This window comes from Podarcis tiliguerta, assembly GCF_965153285.1.
Source record: "Podarcis tiliguerta genome assembly, chromosome: 8".
NCBI lineage: Eukaryota > Metazoa > Chordata > Lepidosauria > Squamata > Lacertidae > Podarcis > Podarcis tiliguerta.
In genome coordinates this window covers 27,671,428-27,697,030 of record NC_139541.1, presented here as the reverse complement: position 1 = coordinate 27,697,030, position 25,603 = coordinate 27,671,428, and the positions used below count along the sequence as shown (strand labels likewise).

At 43.0% G+C, this 25,603-nt stretch overlaps 1 protein-coding gene across 12 annotated transcripts in view; it reads right to left on the bottom strand.

Moving 5' to 3' along the window:
- The window catches only part of ANKRD27 (ankyrin repeat domain 27), a 70,645-nt gene that overhangs the window by 15,915 nt on the left and 29,127 nt on the right, over window positions 1-25,603 (bottom strand). For all 12 annotated transcript variants that reach the window (XM_083453205.1, XM_083453208.1, XM_083453207.1 and 9 more), the window contains 16 exons: window positions 25,259-25,318; window positions 25,097-25,150; window positions 24,951-25,016; window positions 24,282-24,358; window positions 23,407-23,528; window positions 22,587-22,665; window positions 20,705-20,837; window positions 13,799-13,891; window positions 12,774-12,901; window positions 11,793-11,875; window positions 10,077-10,192; window positions 8,316-8,408; window positions 7,027-7,224; window positions 6,450-6,509; window positions 6,226-6,339; window positions 3,821-3,865 (listed from right to left, as the gene is read on the bottom strand). In XM_083453205.1, the coding sequence (XP_083309331.1) occupies window positions 3,821-3,865; window positions 6,226-6,339; window positions 6,450-6,509; window positions 7,027-7,224; window positions 8,316-8,408; window positions 10,077-10,192; window positions 11,793-11,875; window positions 12,774-12,901; window positions 13,799-13,891; window positions 20,705-20,837; window positions 22,587-22,665; window positions 23,407-23,528; window positions 24,282-24,358; window positions 24,951-25,016; window positions 25,097-25,150; window positions 25,259-25,318 (1,521 nt within the window). The remainder of the gene's footprint in view (window positions 1-3,820; window positions 3,866-6,225; window positions 6,340-6,449; window positions 6,510-7,026; window positions 7,225-8,315; window positions 8,409-10,076; window positions 10,193-11,792; window positions 11,876-12,773; window positions 12,902-13,798; window positions 13,892-20,704; window positions 20,838-22,586; window positions 22,666-23,406; window positions 23,529-24,281; window positions 24,359-24,950; window positions 25,017-25,096; window positions 25,151-25,258; window positions 25,319-25,603) is intronic.

Genomic DNA, 25,603 nt, shown 5'->3' with positions numbered 1-25,603 from the left:
CTCGGTAGTAGCACCCACCCTGTGGAACGCCCTCCCATCAGATGTCAAGGAAACAAACAACTAACTGACTTTTAGAAGACATAATAATAATAATAATAATAATAATAATAATATCTTTATTGTCATTGCCCCCTTCGGGGACAACGAAATTACTTGGCTGCTCCATAAAAACACTAATTAAAAAATCTAGTAAAATACAGCAAAGGAGATTTGATGACTTTCAAAGTCCGGGCTTCCCATTCAGGGCCGAGATCGCTCTGGAGAAGAAGCTGTTCTTAAGACGGCTCGTTCTTGTCTTCATCGTCCTGTATCTCCGTCCCGACGGCAAGAGCTCGAAGAGACAGTGACCAGGATGCGATGGATCTTTTACTATGTCCAGTGCCTTCCTGTGGCACCTTGTGGCATAAATCTGCTCTAAGGTGGAGAGTGGGCAGCCAACAATGCTCTCTGCTGCCTTCTCAACCCTGCGCAACCCCATCCTGTCCTGGGTAGTACAGCTTCCGTACCACACACATAAGCCATAAGTAAGCACGCTCTCAATGGCACAGTGATAGAAGGCAAGCAGCAAGACATCTGAAGGCAGCCCTGTTTAGGGAAATTTTTAATGTTTGATTTTTTTCTCCTGTTTTTAATGTTCTGTTGAAAGCCGCCCAGGGTGGCTGGAGAAACCCAGCCAGGTGGGTGGGGTATAATTTTTTTTTAAAAAAATTATTATTATTATTATTACTATTATTATTATTATTGCACTGGCTGACCCTTTCAGCAATGAACCTACAAAGTTGCCTTCTCCTGCATCAAACTATTGCTCCATCTAGCCTAAACTCCGCTCTCAGGCAGGGCTCTCTCTCATCTCCTTGCTACCTGGAAGTGCTAGGAATCAAAGCAGAGACCTTTTGAATGCAAGGCATGGGCTCCATGCCCATCACTGATTTATCAATTCAAACATTATGCCAAACCATGGTGAGCCCAATTCAAAGGCACAGCTTCCAGTGCTGACTTTGGAATGGCTTGATATGATATCTGAATACAGCTTCACAAGACTTTCTTTTCTTTTCTTTTTAAATGAAGAAATCTTCAAACATACAATGGTATAATTTGCCTTACTGTCAACTGCTGCTTGTCACCATTTTAAAAGGCTTCTGGAGAAAAAGATAGCAGGGCTCAGGCAGTTTTCAGTCATCACAGGAGACAGTAAATATTGCAAATTATAGGATGGAAGCAGCAAGGCTGCTACTGCTGCTGTATGGAAAAGGAGGTATTACAGATCAAAACAACCCCAGTTGCTTTTACATTTCTGTAAGTCATTACCCCCCAAAAATGTGTTTGCTGGCAGTTTTAAAATTGCCATGACTTTTTGTTCAAAGCTGATACTACTATTTGAGGAAAAAACATAGCCCAACTTCCCTCTTAGGACTACTCATGAGAAAAGTTACTCATGGATATGAATATCTAAGAAGGTAACACAGGTATTGCATCTATGAAAGGCACATCTGGACTGCAATACTTAATTTAGATCAACCAAGAGAGGAAACTGGCAGCAGGATGGATGGATGGCTAAAAACCCACCCACAAATGCATTCATGTGGAACCTACAACAAAATGTTGTTGTGTCCTTTTCCAGGACACTCCATTGCACTCCCTCTCCTCAATTTGCCAGTCCCCCTCCCAAACACCCACCAAGAATCAGCCAGCAATTCATTGTTATTGAGCATGTTCAGTCACTGGAGAAGGAATTCACTGTTGGAATATACTATACAGGCTTCTTTTTAATTCAAGCTGCTTATGAAAACCACAAATGGCAAGCACCATCCTAAAAGAGCCATTCTCTCTTCTCACATGCAGAAGGGTAATGCCTCTTCTAAGAGGATGCCAGCTGCAATACAATTTCATAATCTAAAAGCAAAGGACATAGGCTTCTTGCTCCAGAAGTACAGTCATACCTCGTGTTATGTGTGCTTCACGTTGCCACTTTTCAGGTTACGAACGCGGCAAACCCGGAAGCGTTTACTTCTGGGTTCACCGTGTGTGCATACGCAGAAGCGCTCTATCGCGCTTTGCGCATGCGCAGTAGCGGCGCTCCACTTACGAACTGTTCAGTGTGCGAATGGCACCCCGAAACGGATCACGTTCATAAGCAGAGGTACCACTGTATTGTTAATCACCCATATGCAAACTGAAAACTGATCAATTATCATGATTAATCCATCAGTATTTCTTTTGAGTTGCAGACTTTCCTTTTCCTCTTTGAAACACACAGAAATGTGGGAGGTGGGGATCTATTCGCCCTCTCTGCCTCAGTTTATATTCAAAGGAAAAGCCACACTTGAAAAATACACGCTACCTGCATAATGGTTTTGTGTTTGTAGGCACAGAGCAGGATGGTGATGTCCGCAACACATCCAGGATAGAAGGTTAAGACATATTCCTTCTCCCTTGCATGCCAGTTTCCGACGAGAAGGGCATTTTTTATATGAGGGAGCATTCAACCATATGATTTTGCCACCTACATTCTGAAGCCATTCAGTCCCAGCAGGGGACTTGCCACATGCTCTTCCTACACATGGATATACACTCTTAAACAGTTAAATCAATACAGAATGTACTACGAGGCAGTCTAGTGTTGTGCATTTAATTCTAATGCATTTTAGATGAAGACCCAGAGTGTTCAAAGGAGGTGCAGCCTTCTCTAATCCTGGCATTTAAGGTCTCAGAGGAACCAAGACTGCCTCTCTGAGATGTTGAATATTCTATAATGTGCGTAAATGGCTGATTATATGATTTCACAGCAACACAAGAGGCACCAAGCTTTTTAATCTTTTTTAATTAAAAAAAGCATGTTACTCCTGCAATCAGAGTGAGTGAGCATGGCAAAACAGGAAGCTGCTTCAAAAACAAAGGGGAGGAAATGTGTTATGTATGCAGAAGTGTTCCCTTAAGTGCAAAGCTCCATTGCCAGCAGTCCTTTAACTAAAGGGCATTGTGTTACTACCCCTGTTCTAGCCCCCATTACAAATGTAACAAACCCCTTGTTGGGGCTCTGCCCATCCTGTCAGGAATGAGCGGCAGCATCCACAGTCTGGTCTGACCCCCTGGTCCTCTGAGCTTTTCTCACCTGGGCCTCAGAAACAGGGGGGAAGGAGTGAAAGGGTGCCCCGATTCTCCTACTTGTTCTCAGCAGCAACAGACTGCTGCATGCTGCAACTGGCCCAATTCTGCCTCAGGCTCTTCCTGCTAATGGGGTCATGATTCCGTTGTCACAGCAAAGCTACAGGGAACCAGGCAGCAAAGCTACAGGGAACCAGGCAGAGGGCCTTCTCGGTAGTGGCGCCCGCCCTGTGGAGCGCCCTCCCATCAGATGTCAAAGAGATAAACAACTACCTGACATTTAGAAAACATCTGAAGGCAGCCCTGTTCAGGGAAGTTTTTAATGTGTGACACTTTGATGTATTTTTAATCTTTGTTGGAAGCAACCCAGAGTTGCTGGGGAAACCCAGCCAGATGGGTGGGGTACAAATAATAAATTATTATTATTATTGTGGCACGGAGGTAGCTCCTTAAAGGAAATGAACCTGTTTGTTCCGCTCAGCGGGCTGTTTTGCTTTCCCCGCCCACTGAAGATAACAGGTGGCTGACACAGGAAGATATGGTCCAGGTTGGCCCCATGGGAGGATGCGATTTCCAGACATTCCCATTATGGGAATAAAAGCATGTCACTGTTTAACAGCTGCACACTCTTACTGTTATGCTCGTGGAAATCTCTACCTTATAAAGTGCCACCAATGCATGCAAACAAGGTAGCACAAAGCATAAGAGATCTTACCATTTCAAGGTCTCCATCAGCAACTGCTCTTAAAAGTTTCTCCACCTATGTAATGAATACAGCCAGAAGAAAAAGAAACGTTTAGTTGTACTACTAGGGTATTTGGGTTCTTTCAACCTTGCTGATACTTCCTCTTGTGCCTAGGTGTTGCTGTTTGGGCTACAAAAGCATCTACACCCAGAGAATCAGTTTGCCAAATAGGATGGAAGCCTCCCATCAAACTGCATGTGATGTGGCACTCGCATCACAGGCCAAACATCTCCTTGTCCTTGTAAACAGTTGTAGGAAGGGGTCTAGTGATCATTTTGTAAACTTGGCTCTTCTTTCCATCTTGCAAGCAGGAAGCAGAGAGTGACCAAGTCTAGCCAAGGGGGGCTCTGAATGAAGCACAGGTGAGCAACATGCATCCCCCAACCTCACTTGAGGCAGTTCCTGATACCTTCTGAAGCTGCCCCATCCATCCATCCCATGAGAGTTGAGCTGATTCCTCTTAGTTTCCTCCTTGCTTTTCCTGGCTTTTAGGGTGTTTTTCCCCTTCTTGCTATACAGTCTCAGAACAAGTGGGAGTTTCCCCCTGCAGGAAAAAATTGGCCAACTACTGCCATATATGTATGCATAGTACACTAAAGTCAAAAAGAAATTACTTTTGCTTGCTTTCCAGAACAAATTCTTCTGCGTGCTCATTTGAGAATAAACCATCAAACTCAGTAGGGTTTACTTCTGAGCAGACATGCTTGGACTGGGAATTCTAATCTGAGGTAGCCACAGTGAAAACAGAAGAAAGGCTATCTTTATTCTAGATTAGTTAATCCAGAATACTTGTATCTGGTTCTGACAATCATTGGCTCCAGCCACCAATGGCATGTGGCCTCTAATGTAGGGGTGGGGGCATTAGTCTGTTGGTTGTCAACTAAAAGTTGTCAACTAAAGGTTGTCAAACTGACATCTTCACAGAAAACGACGCTTCTCCAGCAAAACAAAAACACAAAAACCCTCATTTTAAATTTAGAGGCCATTCTTGGCTTAAAATACAGGATCAGGAACAATTCCCACCCCGCAATCAGAAACCACTTTCTTACTCAATAAGATGCAAGTGCAACAAATTATGGCAAATGGGAGTGAACTGATTTTGGATTAAACGAAGAGGACGTGAGCTCTAGAAGCTAAAAGGTCTAAGACGCAGGTAATCTCTTTTCCCTGACTTGAACTGAAGCCTCAGCCTCTTGAGGGTGACAAGTTCATATCTTAAAGGCGAAAAGAGGAGGAGGAGCAAAGCACAAAGGAAGCGATCCTCAATCTCACACTGAATGACTTTTTTTTACATGCATTACAGTGGTACCTTGGGTTAAGTACTTAATTCGTTCCGGAGGTCTGTTCTTAACCTGAAACTGTTCTTAACCTGAACCACCATTTTAGCTAATGGGGCCTCCTGCTACTGCCGCCGGAGCACGATTTGTGTTCTTATCCTGAAGCAAAGTTCTTAACCTGAAGCACTATTTCTGGGTTAGGAGAGTCTGTAACCTGAAGCGTATGTAACCCGAGGTACCACTGTACTTCTCATTTACAGAACAGCAACTTTTGGCTGGTCTGTACCCACAACAGGAGAAGCCATTGCGACCTAAAGGTATCTCACACAGACAGATCAAAATTCAAAGGTAGTCCTGAGACAATAATGATGGGGACAGAGCATCAACGTTTTGCCTTACACTGGCTCAGACTCTCCATCCATTTAGCTCAATATTCTCTATTCTGACCAGCAGTAGTTCTCCAGCATTTTCAGGAAAGAAGTCTTTCATGTCACCTCCTACCTGTTTCTTTCTGTTTAATATGGAGATGCCAGAGATTGGACCCAGTTCTAGCCTGACCCTCTGCACACTGTACCAGACCTCCAGCCCAACCTTTGCCAACCTGGCTCCCTCCAGATGTTGTGGACTATAATTCCTATTTGCCCCAGCCAGCTGATGGGAGCTGTAATCCAAAACATTTGGGCTGGGGGGCACCTGGCTGGTGAAGGCTGCTCTAATCACTGCTGCCAATGGCTGACTCTGGGACCATCTGAAAGCAGAGTGATGGTCTCTTCCCATAATATCTGCAAAATCAGAGGCTGCATATAGTCATCATTGGCTAGTAGCCAATGACAGATCTCACCCTCCTCCATAAAATGTGTCTACTCTTCTTTTCAAAGCCGTCTAATCAAGTGGCTATCACATCTTGTGACACTGAATGTCAGAAAGTGTGACATGTGTGAAGTGGTACATCCTTTTGTTTGTCCTGAATCTCCTGCTAATCAGCTTCATGGGATGACACTCAAGTTCCACTGTTATGAGCGGAGGAGAAAACGGGAATGGCCTTGGCCCCTTAGATTTCGACTGCGCTGCTCATTGCCCAATGCTTCATCGACTTACCTCTTTATAACTAGATTTTGCTTCTTCCTGTCTAGCTGTTGCTGAAGATAAACTGGAGATGGACGATATTTGGCTGATGGAGTCCTCACAACCCTGAGAAGATCTGGCTGGGGACTAGTGGAACCAGCAAAGAAAACAAAAGGAGGAAGAGTTGGCAGCATCGCTGTTATCACAGCAGTTGATCAGCTGAATACCATTACGCTAAGGAAGGGTTTGCAGGTTACCTGAGAAGCACTCTGCCCTCTTTCAAATGCAAGGTAGTTCAGTTCCATTAAGGACAAAATCTGCAAGCAGAAAGATCAAACATTCATGAAGAGGCAAGTTGCAACTCCATCTCTCCAGAGAAATTTACTGATCAGAAGGCAAGCATGACATTAGCAATGATATATAAAGGCAGATTAGAGAGCATCCCAATCAGGAAGATTCAACTTGCCTCTCAGGCACTTTGGGAGTAGAACTGCAACCCTCCCCTGTCAAAAACAAGCAAAAAGTATTTTCAAGAGTTCCTGGCTAGCCACTGTCCTTCCAATTAAGTAAAAAACACAGTAACATTTGTTTGTTTTCTTTAAAAAAAAAGTATAGAGCAGATCAATTTAAGAGGACCACAGAATTGAATACATACTGCATTGATGTCCCGGATATAAAACAGTGGCATTTGTCCACCAAAAGCAAATGGAATTTTATTTTATTTTTAAATGCCCTGGCCAATATTGCTTCTTTGTAATTAAGCAACATTTAAAAACATATAAGACATTTGGGGTTGTTGTTTTTTTTCAAAAAGAAGTGGTATCTAAGAAGTACCGTAGAATTTAATGCGCACTGCACAGGAGTCTCTTTCATCCGGTTCTGAATATTTGGGTTGGCTCCATTCTGAAGCAGCACTTCAATGATCCCTTGGTAACCCCAGCGAGCAGCTATGTGAAGAGGAGTGTCTCCTTTCTCGTTGCCAATGTCTAATTTACAAGAGTGAACGTCGTAATAGACTAAAGCCTTGACACACTGGAAAGTTAAAACAAAGACCAAAGCTGTGATGGTGCACATCACTAAAGCAACAGAATTAGGGACAGAGGGCAATTTTGTCATCGTATCTTGCCAGACCAAATCATTCTTATACTACTCATCACTGTTTTTACACTGCATCTAAACACTCTATCCTTTAAATGTTCTGGGAACCGCTCCGAGAAAGTAAGTTGTTGGGCAGCCATACAAATACAGCAAAATAAAATAAAATAAGCCACGACACACAAGTCATGGTTGTCTCTCTCAACCCTACCTGGAAATGCTGTTGGGGACTGAACCTGGGACCTTCTGCATGCAAAGCAGGTGTTCCTACCACGCAGCCACTGCTAATCTACACATTACATTGCACAAATTGTATCTGACTAAATCATATACTAGACCCACATGAAATCAATGGACTTAAGTTCGCTGACTTATTTAGGTATGTTGATTTCAATGGGCTTATTTTGAGTATGACTTAGTTGGAGCCAACCCATAACACTATGTGCATACTATGTGTAAATGGCATCTGTATGTCATTCCTATAAACATGGCAGCCCAACAGCATAAGGCTACTCCCTTCTCCCAAATAGAAAAAAGGACAAGTGAATTGCCTTGTTATGACTATTTGAATGAGGGAACCTCATTTACTCCATAACCTGTAACCTCTTTTCATCTAAGAACAGATTGGCAGAATCAGGAAGGTCACACTGTCAACTATACAGGGCAGTACAATTTACCCCAGATTTACTCTCCACAGTTTACCCCAATTTACTCTCCACAAGGTAAGACAGTGACACAGAGGAATGTTCCATGAATGACTCCAAAGCTCTAACAAAGTTTTTACAAAAGAAAGGACTCTCTCGATGGGCTCCAGTTTCTAACCCTCAAGGATCATTCTGAAAAGGCTGGAGGATTACAAGTTCAGAAACGAAATAAAAATTAAAGTGTGAGGCTGCATCCAGACTAAGTTAAGCCCCTTCGAAATCACTTTAAGTACCCTTGTTTTCCATGGGGCTAAAGTCCACCTAACTGGTTATAGGTACCCTGGTGTTATAGGTACCCTGAACATGTTGCTGCGAACTACTTACATCTTCATGGCCGTAAGTGCAAGCTAAATGCAGGGGTGTGTTGCCGTTATTGTCTTGGACTTCTGTACTCGCCTTATAGTGCAGGAGGAGAAGCTGAAAAAGGAAAAAACCAAGCTACGTTTTTATGTGGCATGCACACATTTCAGTGGGTTAGCAGTGGCAGCTCTAGTAAGTGGAAGAAGCTACGGTACAGTTAAGGCCATACAAATGTGTCAAATTGAGTCCCAAAAATTCTGTTTCTAACTTGCATATGTTTGGGATGAAATCTGATGGCTGAACTGTTATACTTGTTCACTTGATATGTTGTGAGCACCTTTGGGCACACTTCTGTGGGAAAGTGGCATACAAAATAAGAGTTGATGATGGTATAAAGAGCCGGGGGGAGGTGGAATAAATCCTATTGTGGCTCCTTTCAGTTTCTGTGCAAAAGGAATAACTCACATGCATCTCCTCTACTTAGAAGCAGCCAAATTAATAATAATAATAATAATAATAATAATAATAATAATAATAATAATAATAATAAATGCCGCCCATCTGACTGGGTTACCACAGCCACTCTGGGTTGTTTCCAACTAAGTATTAAAACATAAAAAAACCTCAAACATTCTAAGATCTTCCTCTAAAAGTCAGACAGATGTTCAATTCCTTGACATCTGATGCTGCTACCATTGTGGCCAAATTCCTGACTGTATAAATACTTCTTATCATGAGCTGCTTAAAACCAATTCAGAGTCATGCCCAAGCTGCTCGGATATTATTTCACTCACTAAACACTGTGATACAAAACAATAGTGTACAAGGAAGGCTCAGGCTCCAGCGCTCTAGGGGAGCCTTGCAGAGCAAAATGCATCCTTGGGCTGAATTAATGCATGATGTCAAATCTAATGAAGGATTCCTTCATTCCCGAGTATCAGTGTGGCTCTACTTCAAAGAGCTTGAAGCAGTAACATTTAGCACTGATCCAGCAAATTTCAAGCAATCAAATCACTTCACATACATTATTCTCAGCTGATTGACATACATACAGCACACAGCTCATAAAGTGGGCCTTACCAAATCCTTTGACTTTCACATGTTTCACCCACGCTTCTTCCACTGAGCTCTGCCTGACAGTTTTCTCACAATCCTGCCAAGTAAGTTGTACCAAGAGATCCTAACTTCCCTGAGGTCAACCAGGTAGCTTCATGGACAGGAAATGGATGTTAATCCAGCATTCCCTGGCCCAAGTCTAACACTCCAAGCCCTAAACTACACTGGATCCCATGCACCTTCTCTCTCTGTCTCTCTCTCTCTCTCTCTCTCTCTCTCTCTCTCTCTGTATGTGTTTAAACAAGACTAATTTCATAATGTCTGAAACTTTTTTCAGAGCCAAATCTGTCAGCATCAAATTGTCTCCTCCAGAGGAAGCAGTGGAGGATTTCTACTTCATTCACGATTTTTTTTTTTTTTTTTTGCTGTTTAAAGAAATATTATAGACCCTCCAGATGGTCAGTATTTTGTGGGAGCTGATGGGAATTGAAGTCAAATAACATATGGAGAAGCCATATTGTTGCAAACTGTAGTGATATATTTTTTATTATATATCCGTATATAAATATCTATATCTATATCTATATATATATATATACACAGCATTCATGGGGCGGAAACCCTCAAAAAGCAACTGTTCCTGTCATCAGCAAACGACCAAGCCATTGCTTTCAATCTACAAGCAATACTGGACTGAAAGGTACATTATTACGTAAGATTTGTGCTTACAGTAACATTCTGGTATCCTTTCTGACAGGCGAGGTGAAGTGGCGTTGATCCATGATAATCCGTCGCATTGACAATGGCTCCTTTGGAGACCAGCAAGTCAATTAAAGATGCTTGCCCTGTGGAGAAAGGTATATAGCTTCTCAGACTCAAAATGTCAGCATCTCACAGCAATAAAAGGAAGTGTCACCCTCTGGGTCAAACTGGGAACTGAACAATCTGCTGCCTCTCCTGGCACTTGCAGGCGCCATATGACAGGCAACTTAGCATTTGCTCATGGTGATAAGACACCCCTCAGCTTGTTGGCACATTACTGTTCTAGGTCACAGCTTGGCAGGGGCCTTTCCAGCAATAATGAATGAATCAATCTCAACTCTGGAGAGAGCCCAGTAACGAATTGCTGCGAGTGCATATTATAAGTACACAGAAAAGTCATCCTACGTTGGGAAAAGAAGAGGTAACTAAGTGTAACCCCCAAAAACCAGTGAACTTGGCTGCAAATTCTCAAATCAGTGGTCTACACACAGCAGGTGGATGCTGCAGCAATATATTTGATGCTTCAGAAAAGGCCTTCAGGGGAAGCTCCCCAAGAAATAGAATTACAGAGTCAGGAATTTGGAGGAAGCCAAAAGTTATCAAGGCCAATTCACCCCACTGCTACCTGGGGGTGTGGAGAGTGTGTGTATGAACTTAACAGCACTTATTTTATTTTTTGGTTGATATTTTGTTAATATTATTTTCATAGAATATAAATGCTGTGTTAATTTGTTAATCATATAATACAACTTTTATTTGTGATGTTTAGCCTGTTCTTTAGTTGCTGTTTTGCTACCAAGTGTTTTATGGATTGTAATTGTTTCACTGATGATTTGTTAATTATTCTATATATGATCTAGGCTGAATTCATGATGTTCTATTATGTTCTATCATGTTATTATTATTTATTGTTTGTAAGCCACTTTGGGATTCGTTTGAGTGAAAAGCAGCACAGACACATAACAAATCAAATCAAGCCAAAAAGCAAGATAATCTGGCCACCAGCTCTCATCTGGAATAACCAAAGCCATACAGACTTACAGTTAGGTCTGTATACTGCAGTTTGGTTCTGTAGAGCAAATGATCTCCTTGTAGCAAGATTTGTGCTGGGCAGATGTTCAAATCCACTCCAGACTTGGAGTGGAATTCTAATAGCTTTCTAACTGTGCCCCAGAGTACCCCTGAAACCCTTGGAAGGCTAACCAGTAGTAGTAGCAGTTGTTGTTGTTGTAAGCAAATGGCTTTATAACAAATCAAACTAGTAGCCCAGCACTGTCTTTTCTGACTAGTAGTGGCTCTTAAGCAGAGGTGTTTCCATTCACCCACTCTCTGATAGTTTTAACTTGTAATGCCAGTGGTTGAACCATGTGGGTCTGCCATGGACAAAAGGTCTCTTCTCCATGAGAAGATCAGAACAGGGGACAAAAGACAAGTGCGTTCTTCAATTGCAATTTGAAGTTGTAAGTGTACACTGGATGCATCATTACGCTCATGCTCAGTTTATACGGGAGGGTCCCCAAGGCCTGGCGGCTACTGTAGGTGAAACTTCGAGAACACGTGAGAATCCTCTGTAATGTGCCAGGTGAAGCAGATGCTCAGGGACTCCTCAGAAGACAATGGTTTGTAGAGAATGGGGAATCAGAAAACTACTGCCATAGTCCACGAATGAACTGCAGCGCTTACCACATATTGCAGCTATATGAAGCGGAGTGAATCCCCGGTCATCTCTAGAAAACGGTGTCACAATGGAAGGATCGTTCAGCTTCCTTAAAGTAAAAAAAGAAAGTCATCCTTAACAAACAGAACACAGGCAAGCAAAGGACAGCGTATGTTTCACACAGCTGCCTTGTTTAAAATCATCAAAGAACATGGCTACAAGTGAGCTGCCTTGCATGGCTTGTCGTAAGGTCACCAGCTGAATCTGGCCTCAACACTGAACTCACTAGCAACTGTTCTCTTCGCCTCAGTTCCTCCCACCCGTATAATGGAAATAATAATACCAATCTACCTTACAGAGCTCTTGTACGTTTACTGAATAGCTGCTGTGATGGCGGCAGACATCTTTTTTTCCTGAGGGTGCCATGATGTAGTGCCATGATGTAGTGCTGTTCCCAGGGAAATTTTGTCCAAGGAACAAGGCTGAAGCAGGAAAGCTACAGCCTGAATAGTCAGCAATGCTTTTTTGCTGTTAGAAAAGGTAATGGGGGAGGGGGGGAATAAAGCTTTATAAGCCACTTTGCTCACCTTGCAGTTAAGGTGAGTAGAAAAGCCAACCACTTTAAATGCCCCTCTCTCACCGTCAAACATTCATGGTAGTTGATTGGCTGAAACATTGTCTGCCATCACCAAAGCAGGAAGTAAACCTGGTTCACCTATGGCTTGGCAAACTGTTGCCTTGACTTTGCATCTAAATTGATAAATCATGGTTTGGGCTCCTTGGAACCACATTGGGATGTTGCTTTGCCCTCAGAAGTTGCTGCTTGGGAGAGAATTCAGAGATTCTACGGGGATTGGGGGAAGGAACCACACAAACCATGGTTTGGCATCTACACTGCAGTTAGCACAAACCATAGTTTAGGGTTATGTCTCAACCAACTCACTAGCAACATAGTTCCCAATTATGCTTTGAAAAAGTCTGGAAAACTTTGAAAACACAACCCTTACCCAGAAACCAGCTTCTCACACTTATCACAGAAACAGAGCGGATGGCACATTTTCTGCACAGTGTCCTTATCGTTGTCCCCTTGGCTTAACAAGCGCTCTGCTTCTTCCTGGTTGCCTGAAGCAACATGCTGCAAAGAAGGGCAAAAGGTGAGACAGACACTGGCGCCAAATTCAGAACCAAACAAATGGAGGTGGGGTGCAGGAGAAGGCAGAAGAAAGGTGAATATGAATAGGGGTGGATTCATACATTACAGAAACCTAGATCTGCATAGGTCTCCCAGCAGCATCTACTGGAATGCAAGATAGAAGCAGAACCATGGCCAATCCTAAAAAGGTGCCACAACTGGTAATATCAGATGCCTGTGAAAAGTCCAGCAGAATCAACTGGGTCATGCTCCTCCTCTCTACATCATAGCAAAAATGGATCAGCCAATGTTATTTCAATCCTAAACGCTGTCCAGAAGCCTAACTGAAGTGGGTCTAGATACCCCATATCATCCTGGAGCAGCTTGGCCACAGCCTACTTGATCATTTTGATGGCTGAAAGATCCTGGCAACCCTGAGATCATTGGTAAGTTTTGTTTTTAACTAATTTTAGACGTTTTTATTGTGTCGTTTTATAATTGACATGTTTGCTGCCCTGGGCTCATTAGGGAGGAAGGATAGGATATAAATTTAATAAAATAAGAATATTGTCATCTAACCAGCCAGCATTTTCTCCCAACTCTTAATCATAATATACAGACTCTGACTGGACATGTTGTTGGCTGTGCAAAACCAACTACCTGGTCTGTTTGAACCATCAGTAATTGAAATATCCAATAAAAGCTAAACTTGGGGGGGACAGGACATCTCTTTCACTCACTCTAAAACAAAAGCAAAATCATGGAAAGATTAAGATATAATTTAAGGGGGGTGGAACCTTCAAAACATTGAGCTGTTACAAGGGTTCTAAACTTTCTTAGAATGGAATGTAGTTTTCTGGCCATTTCTCAGAGCTGACATAATATTCATGCAATCCAAACCTGAAACAAGCAGTCAATTGGGGTGTTGGACATCTGAGACAGTAAATTCATTCTTTGTCTTAAGAATAGCTTCTCACTAAATCCTTCAGATCCCTGTGAGGGGGAAAAGAACCTACCATCAATTTATTCCTGGCACAGCATACAACACTGAATTGATCAGTTCAACACAGCAAAGTCTATTTTCAAGCCAAGCTCCGCAACTTAAAATTGATGCCCATGATCTGATTATACCAAGTAAGATATTTTCAATTATTTTATTTGTTTAAAAGACCTATACCCTGCCTTTACATGTATAAAGAAACACGAAAAATAAAAACAATAACAATACAGTGGTACCTCAAGTTAAGAACTTACAGTCATACCTCGGGTTGGAGTAGCTTCGGGATGAATATTTTTGGGTTGCGCTCCACCGCTCGCACATGCACAGACACCCAAAACGACGTCACGCGCATGCGCAGAAGCGCGAATCGCGACCCCGAGGACACGGGTTGTGTTCGCTTCTGGATGTGAATGGGGCTCCAGAACGGATCCCGCTCACATCCAGAGGTACCACTGTAATTCATTCTGGAGGTCCGTCCTTAACCTGAAACTGTTCTTAACCTGAGGTACCACTTTAGCTAATGGGGCCTCCCGCTGCTGTCGTGCCGCCGCCGCACGATTTCTGTTCTCATCCTGAAGCAAAGTTCTTAACCCAAGGTTAGCACAGTCTGTAACCTGAAGCGTTTGTAACCTGAAGCGTCTGTAACCCAAGGTACCATTGTAATAAGTTTAGAATGAAACTGAATTAAGGCCATGTAATACCATCAATAAAAAACAAAGCAAAAGCAGCAATATATATAGAAGAGCAGAGATTGCAGTTTCATGAGGAACATGGCCAAATAAACCAATGTTGAACTGGCTCCAGAAATTCACCAACATTGACACCAGGGGAGGGCTGGTGCCTAGAAAGCACATATGAGAGTGGTTTTCTGCTTGACCTATAATAATAATAATTTTATTATTTATATGCTTTCTAGGCAGCAGTCCATGCGGTTGTCCCCTTGCCCCATTCTTTTCCCAGGGAAAATCTGCTCTTTAACAATAAATTGAACAAATGGCAATCTGCAGAAAACCTGAATTGCCATTTGCTCCTACTGAGCACTAAAGAGTAGTTTTCCCCAGGGGAGAGCAGCAGGACAAGGGGAAGTGTGGATACAAGTGTCTCTGAGGAGAGTATTCTGTAACAAGAACACCACTATAATCACCACCGATCTAACCTCTGGTGCTTATCGTGTTACTATATAATGCAGCCATATTGTGCCATAATAAATGTTTATATTATGCCCATTTGAAGTACAGTGGTGCCTCGCAAGACGAAAAGAATCCGTTCGTTGAGTCTCTTCGTCTTGCGGTTTTTTTCGTCTTGCTTAGCAAGCCCATTAGCGGCTTAGCGTTATTAGCGGCTTAGCGGGCTCAGCGGATCAGCTGATAAGCGGCTTAGCAGATCAGCTGATAAGCGGCTTAGCGGATCAGCTGTTAAGCGGCTTAGCGGCTTGGGGAAAAGGGGGGGGAGGGGAAAAACCCCGCAGGAACTCGCAAGACATTTTCGTCTTGCAAAGCAAGCCCATAGGAAATTCGTTTTGCGAAGCACCTCCAAAATGGAAAACCCTTTCGTCTAGCGGGTTTTCAGTCTTGTGAGGCATTCGTCTTGCGGGGCACCACTGTACTTCCCAGTCCTCTCAATGTAATTTGCAGGCAGATCGAGGTGCCAGCTTAACATTCCTAAGGAAAGTAGTTCCTGTGTTTTTAGGGCCCTGGAATCTTATAAACCATTCCTGCCTCCCCTGTGCTCAGTTTAGTGGCACTGCCTGGCTTGGCTGTAAATTCACGTTGAAGGCACAGGTAACCTTTGACTTAAAGCTTTATGTCCAAATTAATGTGTCCCTTGAATACATAGCTCTAGTCAGTCCAACTTTCAAGTTTCTTATAGAGCTGATGAAAATGGCACATGGGAAAGCAACATTGTTCTGTAAAAGAGAAGGAAAAATGTAGGGTAGACAGCATCTTAGCTTGTAAGTCATTGGGGAATTTTGCAGTAATTCCTGGAAAGTTACCGTTAGCATGAAGCGGGTGTCACATTATTTGTGCACTAATGCAAACAGAGCTATCGCACTCATTTGAATCTACGTATATAAGGCAGTATGGCCCTCACTCACTTGGAGAATGCACCACCTCAAATTGTATATGGGCAGTGATTTGTTTTTAGTTGCCCTGCCATGTGAGTTATGGTGTGTGTCAAAAATTTCCAGCCAGAAAATCTGGTTTCTCTCCCACACCAATAAGGTCACCCCGCAAGGCTGTGATGCATACAACCTCCAAATATGGGAGCAACAGTGGTGTGTAAAACTGAATGAGTGCATAGTCCAAGCCCCATACAAATAAATTGTGGAGCACATTCACACTGGCCCTATTTCATAGCTTTATCTGATGTGGTCCAATTACCATTGCTACGTCAGACCATCTTGGTATGACCAATGGTCCTTTCCCACTTGATTACTTCCAATCACAGGGCTCTGGCCTCCACTGGTAACTATGGCGGCTTGGGATAAGGCCTACTAGCCTGATGGAGTAAGGTAACAAAAGGGCCATAAGTTAGAATGTGGTTTAGGAATGACAAGAGCTGAATGATAGAGCACATTTTGCATGCAGAAGATCCTGAAATTCAGTTGCTAGTAACAAAACCAGGGAGCTTGTGATGGTGAAGACTGTTGAGAATACCTGCCAGTCAAAGTGGACCACACTGGGCTAGAGGAACAACTAGCCTAAAATCTACTAAAGATTAGGACTAGACTGGACAGCAGGTTTAAGGAAGAACCCAGTTTCTTTTGTACACGTTTTGTATGATTAGAAAGGACTCAGTGAAGGTCGTGCTTGTATTTTGAGAATAAACCTGTTTGTCTGCACTCGTACTATGGTTTCCTGCTGTTTATTCTGTTTCATTGTTTCAGTTTCAATTTCCAATGCAGCTTGGGTTTAGCCATTTTGAGTGGTTTTTCATCTTATAAAAGCAGAATATAATTGCCCTAAGCTAAATAGTTCCATGAACCTGGCGCCAACTCCCCTAACCATTTGCTGTGCTAGCTGGGCCTGATGGGAGTTGTTCAACAAGGCACCAGGTTAGCATCATATCAAACATACTGGTGATATACACACAATTGGGACCTGCTATATGAGAGGCAATGTTTCCTTCCTCCAACAAGGGACACTCCTGTTCATGGTCCTAGCCAGTTCTTCCTTCCAAGCAGCACACTCCACTGCCCCCACCAATTTCTCCCTCCAACAAGCAGGTGAGGGACTCATACTGCTCTCAGATTTGAGAGGAGCAAATGGTCCTCTCTTGGACTGCCTCTGCTGCTGGTGGGCTCTAAGAGGTTTTACCTGGCTTTGGTACCAGCACTTGACAGCAGGATCTAACTACTCTTTTGTTTCCCACAATGCTGCTGAACAACATGACCTGGGGCACAGTAAAAATTAAAAGGATGCCTTGATCACATCATCTGGCACTGTATGCCTAGGAAGAAGAAAAAAATAGGGGAGAAGGGCGGAGCAGGCATCAGCTGTGGGTTCTGCCAGGGTGATCGAACCCAATGCTCTGGCTCCTGCACCAGGGCAGAGATACCTGTAATTTCAGGGATTCTGTACAGCTGCCAATGGATTATTTAAAGCTTTACTTTAAATGCTTATTGCTATTTTGTCTGGTAGAGGCTTTAATGTTTTCTTTATGGAGCATTTATAATTTCAAGAAGAGCACTCCCAATTCAGCATATAATTTAAGAAACTGGAACAGGATAAGTATTAGTGATTTAAACATTAATGTTGTAGGACTCCTGCTTGTTCTCCACAGCAAGCCATCCTTGCGCAATTGATGTAGTCAGAAGACACTGTCCTACGATGCCACATGCTGAAGAGCAAGGGCACGTGGCTTCAGCTTTCCAAACAAAAGTCAAGTGCCCCCGAGATTGCCACATTTATGCCTGGGATTATGCAACCCACATAAACTATTGTACATATGACCCAGGTTTGCCGTAGCTCAGTGGCCGAGCCCCTGCTTGGCATGCAGAAGGCCCCAGATTCAGTCCCCAGTAGCACCTGCAGGTAGGACTCAGGAGGGATTCCCAAACCTGCCTGAAACCCCAGGGAGGAACTGCCAGTCCTTGAAGACAATGCTGAGGTGGCAGACTGGTGTTCTGATTCTGTATTAAGCCAATCAGTGTACTATTTAGCCATTGGAAGTGCTGCTGTTCCCATTGCCCGCATGCCTGAATTTACAGCTTGCACACTGTAGCTCTAGGCTGCAGTGGGTACTGAGGAGGAAAGGCCCTGCTGGTGGCTTCTTTCAAAGGGATCTGCCAGGCAGTTTTAAAGAGATTTTTTCCAAGTGTTAAGCGTCAACCCTTTCCTTTTTTACTCTCGTGAAGGCAGCACGCTAGAGAGCAGTATTTCAAGTTGCACTTCAGCAGTAGGGGTAAGCACTGACTGGTCTGCCTAGGACAATTTTCTACAAGTGCCTCAGAGAAAAGGCAACTGATGCCACAAACAGTGACAGGAGCTGGGGGGTTAACACTGTATCCAGCAGGCAGGGTACTAAACGCCATGGCAGCATACATCTGTGAAGGAGGGCCATAGCTCAGTGGCAGAGCACATGCTTTGCATGGGAAAGGAGCACCCAGGTTCAATCCCAGCATCTCTTCATAGGGCTTCGAAAGACTCCCATCTCAAACCTAAGAGTTGCTATCACACTGAAGCTAGATACACCAATAATTTGATCAGGGGAGGCGGGGAGTGAAGGCATCTCACCATGTTCTTGTATACTTAAAATCCAGGTATGCCCTCTTGTGAAGACAGAAAGTAGGACCCCAATTCAAACAATAAGTGCTTTAAAAATCCCTACTGATGGCTTACCTAGGCACTTTCTTACCCCACTGAACTCCATTAGCAAATAGAAAAAAGACCAGCTGCCCCCCGCAACGCTGCTTTCAATGTAACTGAACTGATTAGGTTTAAATGTGTGCCCGATAGTGTGTCCAATTTGGGTCTAGAAATCCACAGTCAAGGTCTCTTAAATAATTTGCCTGCCACACACAGTAAAGCAGGATTCTTCAAACTCGAGAGAACCTAAGTCTGAAATCTTGCACCAAGAGATGTCAGTGCAACGTCAGAAGATTCTCCTTCCATACGAAGAGTCTGACGGTAAAAAGCTATTGAAACCTAGCAGCACAAGGCAGCTTAGAAGCATCCAAGTATGTATTTAGGTAAAATTGCCAGCAAGAAAAAGCAAACTAACTTTAAAGACAGAAAAGCATTTTTGTTGTTGTTTCAAAGCAGCTTTACTTTAAAGAACACAAACACATTTGTCATCCAAGTTCATTTATGCCTTTTATTTTACAAAACATAGCAAGTTGCTGTAGTCTTAACATCTCTGCCCAAATCTTTTCTGTTAACAAGGTGGGTAACTGATATTAAAGAGTTCAAACTTCCTTCAGATCAAAGACTGAAATATAAATGTGGGCTTTTATTTTTATTTTTATCCCTCTTTTTGGACACAAACTTTTTTCTTTTCTTTTTTTTACATAGTAGTTAGGAAGCAAGACTTGTGATACACATTTGCTTTTTTTTTTTTAATATAAAAAAGGGGTAGCCAAGTGCCACAAATCTGCTTAAAAGATTTTACCACTGAAAGAGCAAAATGAAAAATGCTGTAAAACGAATTTTAAAAAGCAGATTTTGTGATGTGTGTCCCACAGCAGGGCCCCCACCCCCTTCTATGTCAAACCCCACAGACAGAGCCATTAAGCAGCTAAGTTCCATTTCTTGGCAGCTGGATCAGGTGCAGGTTTCATTGTGGTACCAAGTTCACATCCTTCAGCCTCCAGATCAGAGCGGGAGCACCTAGTTTTGGAAGGTTAAAATAAAGTCCGAGGAAACTACACTGACCAAAGGATTTCTGCAGCATTTCCACCTGTTTCATGGCCACATCCATTGCCCACATTTAAACCAGTATTGTACCACTTTAATAATAATGGCTCCCTCCAAAAAATGCATCCTGGGATCTGTAGTTTGTTAAGAGTTCCGAGAGTTGTTGGACACCCCTATTTCCCTTCAGAGAGCTACAATTCCCAGAATTCCCTGGGAAGAGAGTTATTGTTAACCCACTACGGAAATTGCAGCTCAGGGGGCGGGGAATAGGAGATCTCCTAGAAACTCCTGATACATAACAACAGTTCCCAGAATTCCTTGGGAGAAGCCATGACAGTTTAAAGTGGTTTAATAGTGCTTTCAATGCCTGGTGCAGATGTGACCCACATTTATTGTGTGCATTTTCTGTTCTTACAGGGCACTCCTGGTGATCTCCCATCCCAATTCCTGGAGAGGACAACAGCTACTTAGCTTCAGCAATGGTACAGATCTGTTTCCTGAATTCTGAAATGTTAAGCATGGTATTTATTTTTTTTACCGACAAAAGGGATCTAATTGTATCCCACTGCTATAATTTTGGGCACTGTCTATTCTAAACATGCCAACACATGGAGACAAATGGTGGAGTGCATAGAAGAGCATGGGTGTGCTTGTGCACATACAAGCTGTAAGGCACAAGTTGCAGGAACTGTATCTACAGCTCATACTCCTTGTCCTTCAAATAAAGTTGAACAGAAGTCTACCAGGGCTCAAGGTTGTCCTTTTACAAGTCTCTTTGAGCAATGGCTCAAGTCTGCTTACGGAGACCTTTAAGCAATGTGCACAGGCAAACAGTAAACTGTTGCAAATGAGATGTACATCCAGAAGGCGCTCCTATTACAATCACAACTGCTGCACAATTGCAGTTATCAAACCAGACTTTACGCTGCAACCCCTATTAAAGTGACTTACTGTTGGCCTGTCCGAGAGGTTTCCTTGACGGATGTATTCTATTGCAGCCTCAACTGAAGTCAGGCAGTATCCAAGTTCATCCTTTGCTGAGCTGCAAAACCTGAAGTTCTTGATGTAACTCAAGTTTGCCATCCTAGACAGAAAATAAAATAGCATATAAGGCTTCCAAGACGTTACTCAAGAAGTAGAGATGATTGAGAAAGGTCACTTAAAATTGCATGCACATCTAATTGGGTCTTCCACTTCCAATCACTAATGCAAGATCAAAACATTTATCCTATCTCCCACAGAGAGCCCCTCATCATCCACAAGTTTAATTTATTCTGAGTGGGCTTCAATGCTTGCAGGCACAATATTTAGGGAGGAAAGAGCAGGGCGCCTGTTCCATTTTCAGAATGCACACAGCTGATCATGAAAGGCTCCTGAATAAACAGACAGCCATGAAGACAACATGTTATTAATCCAAACTTTTTCTGGAGTTTGATCCTGCATACTTCCAATTACAGGATATGTTTTGATCTCTGATACTATTGAACTCCCAGCCCCAACAAAACCAGAAATGGCATGCTTGGATTGGCAGTCAAAACTGACAAGCTATATGAAAAAAAGACTATAGGGATCACACTTATTACAGCTTTCCAGGATCATTCTGATGGGTACAATCATATTGGTGGGTTTTAGGAGGCAGGGGGTAGAAGAAATAAGATTAAAACAATTTGGCTTTATTTTCTAGCAGGTTACCACCACAAAAAGCCATGTCATTTGTATTGCAAGGTCCTGTCCTGAGATGCAAGCTGTGCAGTGCTTTGTTTCAAATAGCCACACATTTACAAAAGGACACAACACGTGCACATTCAAGACATGCAGATTAAAAAAAAAATCAGCCCTGCGTTATAACTGACGTCCAAAAACATAAGCACATTTGTTAAATGCATGTAATCCCGGGAAATGGCACGTTGCTAATACAACAGGTCTGCTGTAAGCATTTACATTTTTAGTTCCCAGTTGCATCTTACTAATGTAACAACCAAGGTCTATTTTGTGACAGATGTTAGTGCCCTACACATTTTTCAGATCTGTGAGATTTCAGATTTGTGATACATGCTGTCCAAGCAAGGCAAGTGATTTTCAAAAGCAGCAAAATATTAAATATCCACACCCAAAAGGGGTTTCTACTCAAATGGCAATAAGAGGACCAGGTTGAACATTTCTGACTCAGGATGCATCTCGATTGGAGAGTCTGAAACAGCCACCAGTTAGAAGCACTCAGCTGCGCAGTGTTATTATGCCCATTTCCAGGGCAATGCAATCATAGAATTGATAATATGTATTTTTGGTCCATGACTCAAACTACTATTTCAAGTCCAAAGCAAGTCACAATGCTTCTCACAGTTCTGCTATAAAACCTTAGAACACAGAAGCATCCAATTAAGGCTTTGCTCAGGATACAGGACTGTACTGCAATGGTCATTTGCTAGTGAACAGCTCGTACAGACTTCAAATTATCCCATAAACCAAATGTAGGTTGGGTTTTAAGACTTAAGTCAGATTCTGCCTCCAGTTTATTTGGAGCGGGTTTGGCTCCAATACTGGAACATGTGATTTCTTAATCACATTTGGAAATGGAACCAAACACTTAAATCAGCTATGCAATCATCTGGATAAGTGGAGCTACCCAGAGTCACAAACCAGACCCCTTCGCATCCTGAAACACAATCAATATTGGGACGGGAGGAGGTGGGCAGCTGGCAGCTGATGGCCATCCTAGCTTACAGACCCCAATGCTTCAAGCAATGCTAGAAACCTTTCAGCACTCTGCCTTGTTTAGCGCTCTTGCAGCAGAGAAATAACACCCAGGAGCAAAAGGAGACTTGTCACATACCAGTTTGGAATCTCCGTTTTCACAAGAAGGTACAGCAGGACTGAGAGAAGGTCATCTGCACACATGGTCTCCATGTTAACTGAAATGGGGAGGAAAAAGTGGAGTCACATTTCTATGCTAGTGATAGTGCCTAAATGCTTCTAATTAGGGCTGCAGTGTTTAGAAAGCTTTTGGCAGACTAAAGGTGCTGCCACCACAACTGATCAGCAGCAGTTTTTAAATCTGGAAGCTTCAGGCACATCTTGAAGGAATGCCCTTTGTGTGAAACAAAGAAATACAGAAGGCACTCCTAAACACAAGGAAGTTCAATTTAAAACCCTACACAGATATAACCAGTTCCTTGAAGTCTTTTACTCATTTTCAAGCCATCTTTCTGGGTAAAAGGAAGAAAAGACCAGCCCAACAAGTGCCAGGGACAATGGTCTAAGTACTGTCTGAATTATACCTTCTATTCTAGCCCTTTGAAGCTGGGGAGTCTCAGAACAAGCCCTGCCATACACCCTGGAAAAGTATTTCAGATGCCTCAGTTCAAGGGAAAGCACTAATTTCCAAGTGATAAGAAAATTTGTTGTTGTTGTAAACATTTGTATACCACTCTTTATCTGCAGATCACAGGGTGGTTCACAACGTAATACAAAATGAGGACACAAAATACATGATAAAACAAGAACAGACCAATAAACACCTGAAAACAAGCACCTGAATGTTACATTTCAAGGTTCTGCTCACATGCACCCATTTAAAAGCTTATGAAGATGGCTTTTCAAAGCACAGAGAGGCGATCTATTGAAACCATTATTACATTGCCATGGTTACAGACCTCTTTGGCTAGGAGACTGCATTATGATTTGAACCACTTTGCGCAGACAGAGGAGCTTCTGTTGTGGGGAGGTGCACTTATTCAGCTGGCCCAGCTCTCGCTTCGCACGAGGAATGTTGAAGCTGTGAAGTGTGGTCAAAAGAAAGGAGTACTTAGCACATACACCAGACTTGAGCAGCAGCAACAGTGACTGTCGAAAAGTGGGCACCTATTTCAAACCACACCAACTTCTACCCCTACATTCAGCATAATTCAGGCTTGCCAAATGACCAGGGAGAAGAGTAGGTGGTCTGGCCTGTTCTGATGACTTTTTCATTCACAAAGCTGAGCAAATGAAGCTCTTTACGACAGAGATAAGACACTGCTGCCTACTATGATCTCCAGATCCAGCTGCTGCTGAAGGCACAAATACAGGAAGTAAGCTGAGGAGTCAGCAAACTCCAGCACAAACATATTGATAAAAAAACTTGTGTTGCTTATCAACATATTGATAAGCTCCTGTGCACACATCCCAAGGGAGCAGTTCTACAAGCTCTCTTCCATATGCTGTTGCAGCAGAAGTATTATCCCGTGGGATCTGCCTAGAGTCCAGTGTTACCGTCAAGCCCTTCCAGTTACACGTGCTGACAGCAGAACTCATCTCCCTTTCCTACTTCTCCATTCAGTAGCACCAAGGGCATATGGGCGACAATCCACTTACCTGCATATTTGTTTTTGGTAAAGCAGCAAAGAGTACACAGATTCACAGCATGCAAAGAGCAAGATGCTCTGAGCAGCAGCCATGTATCCCTTACCCAAGTTGTTGGTTCCCCCACCCACCCACCCCCAAAAAAACCTGGTGGATCTTTTAAGATTGTCATCTCCATGCAGCGCACCTGAATTCAGGCTTAATACCCAGGTCCTTCTGTTGCAGATCTTGTAAGCTTCTTGTAATTTTGTTGAAAGCTGCATCCTGGTTGACAAATACAAATGAAGCCATTTTAGAAACACAACAAGCTGCTCTCTTGGCTATATCTTGAAACGTTTGAAGATCAGGTATGGGGGAACTTTGGCCCTCCAGACATTGCTGAACTACAGCTCCCAGAATTCCTAGCCAGTGGCCATGCCTGCTGGGTCTGATGGGAATTGTAGCAAGAGGTGGAGGGCCGAAGAGACCATCCAGTAGATGAGTACATAGAGCATGGGAAGCTGCCTCAGTATATCAAGCTTGGTCCATCTAGCGCTATATTGTCTACTCTTGATTCTCCAGGTTTTCAGGCACCTTCTACCTACTCCTTTCTAACTGGAGATGCTAGGGATTGAACATGGCATCTCCTACATGCAAAACAGGTGCTCTATCACTGAGCTATGGGGTTAAGGACAGATAGTCCAAGTGTTTTTTCTTTTAAAATACATGTAAGCAATCCTCAGAAATGTCTACATGCACCTTGAGGCAAAAGCCTTTTGATCAAAATGTACCCTTTCCATAAGTGCTATGATAAGCACCTTATATTCTGGCGCTGGAAAAGTAGGCATTCGAATGGCCAAGGGAAAGCGACACCTACCTCACTCGCCTCGATAGTCCCCACATATTTAAAGATCAGGTCATATAGAGCATGGTGGATGTACATCTGAAACACAAATAAATAAATTGAACCGGAGATGCCCGTGAGTTTACGGAATTCCCACTAACAAACAACCCACTACTTACATCCACAGCTTGCTTCATCAGATTCATCTGAGGCTCCTGCTTGGCAAGCATCCTCTAAGGACACGAGAGAGAGAAAAGGCAGTGTTAACAGGCACTGCCTGGGGAAGGGGTAGAAAATTGTATTTAACACACACACACACACACAAGCCATTTCATACTCACAAGGTGCGAGTCTCTCAATAACTGCTGAATACATTTGGTGTAGAGGGCATTTACAGAATCCTGCAGACCAAAAAGACAGACATTATGGAGCGCAAAAGGCTGGGCTCAGATGTCACATTAAATCACAAGAGACTCAAGTTCACAAACTCCCACTTCCTGTGGCCAGCATGGATCCCAAGTGAAGCTCAGAAGTTTTTGCTTAACGACAGCTTGTCATGTTGTCCGAACTCTGCTTAACTCATGGTTTGTTTCACACAAAGCAACTTGCAAACCATGGCACAAGCAGCTGTGGCTAAGCAGAAACAGAACCAAAGCTTATGGACTCATTGAGGTCAAAGTAGAGGA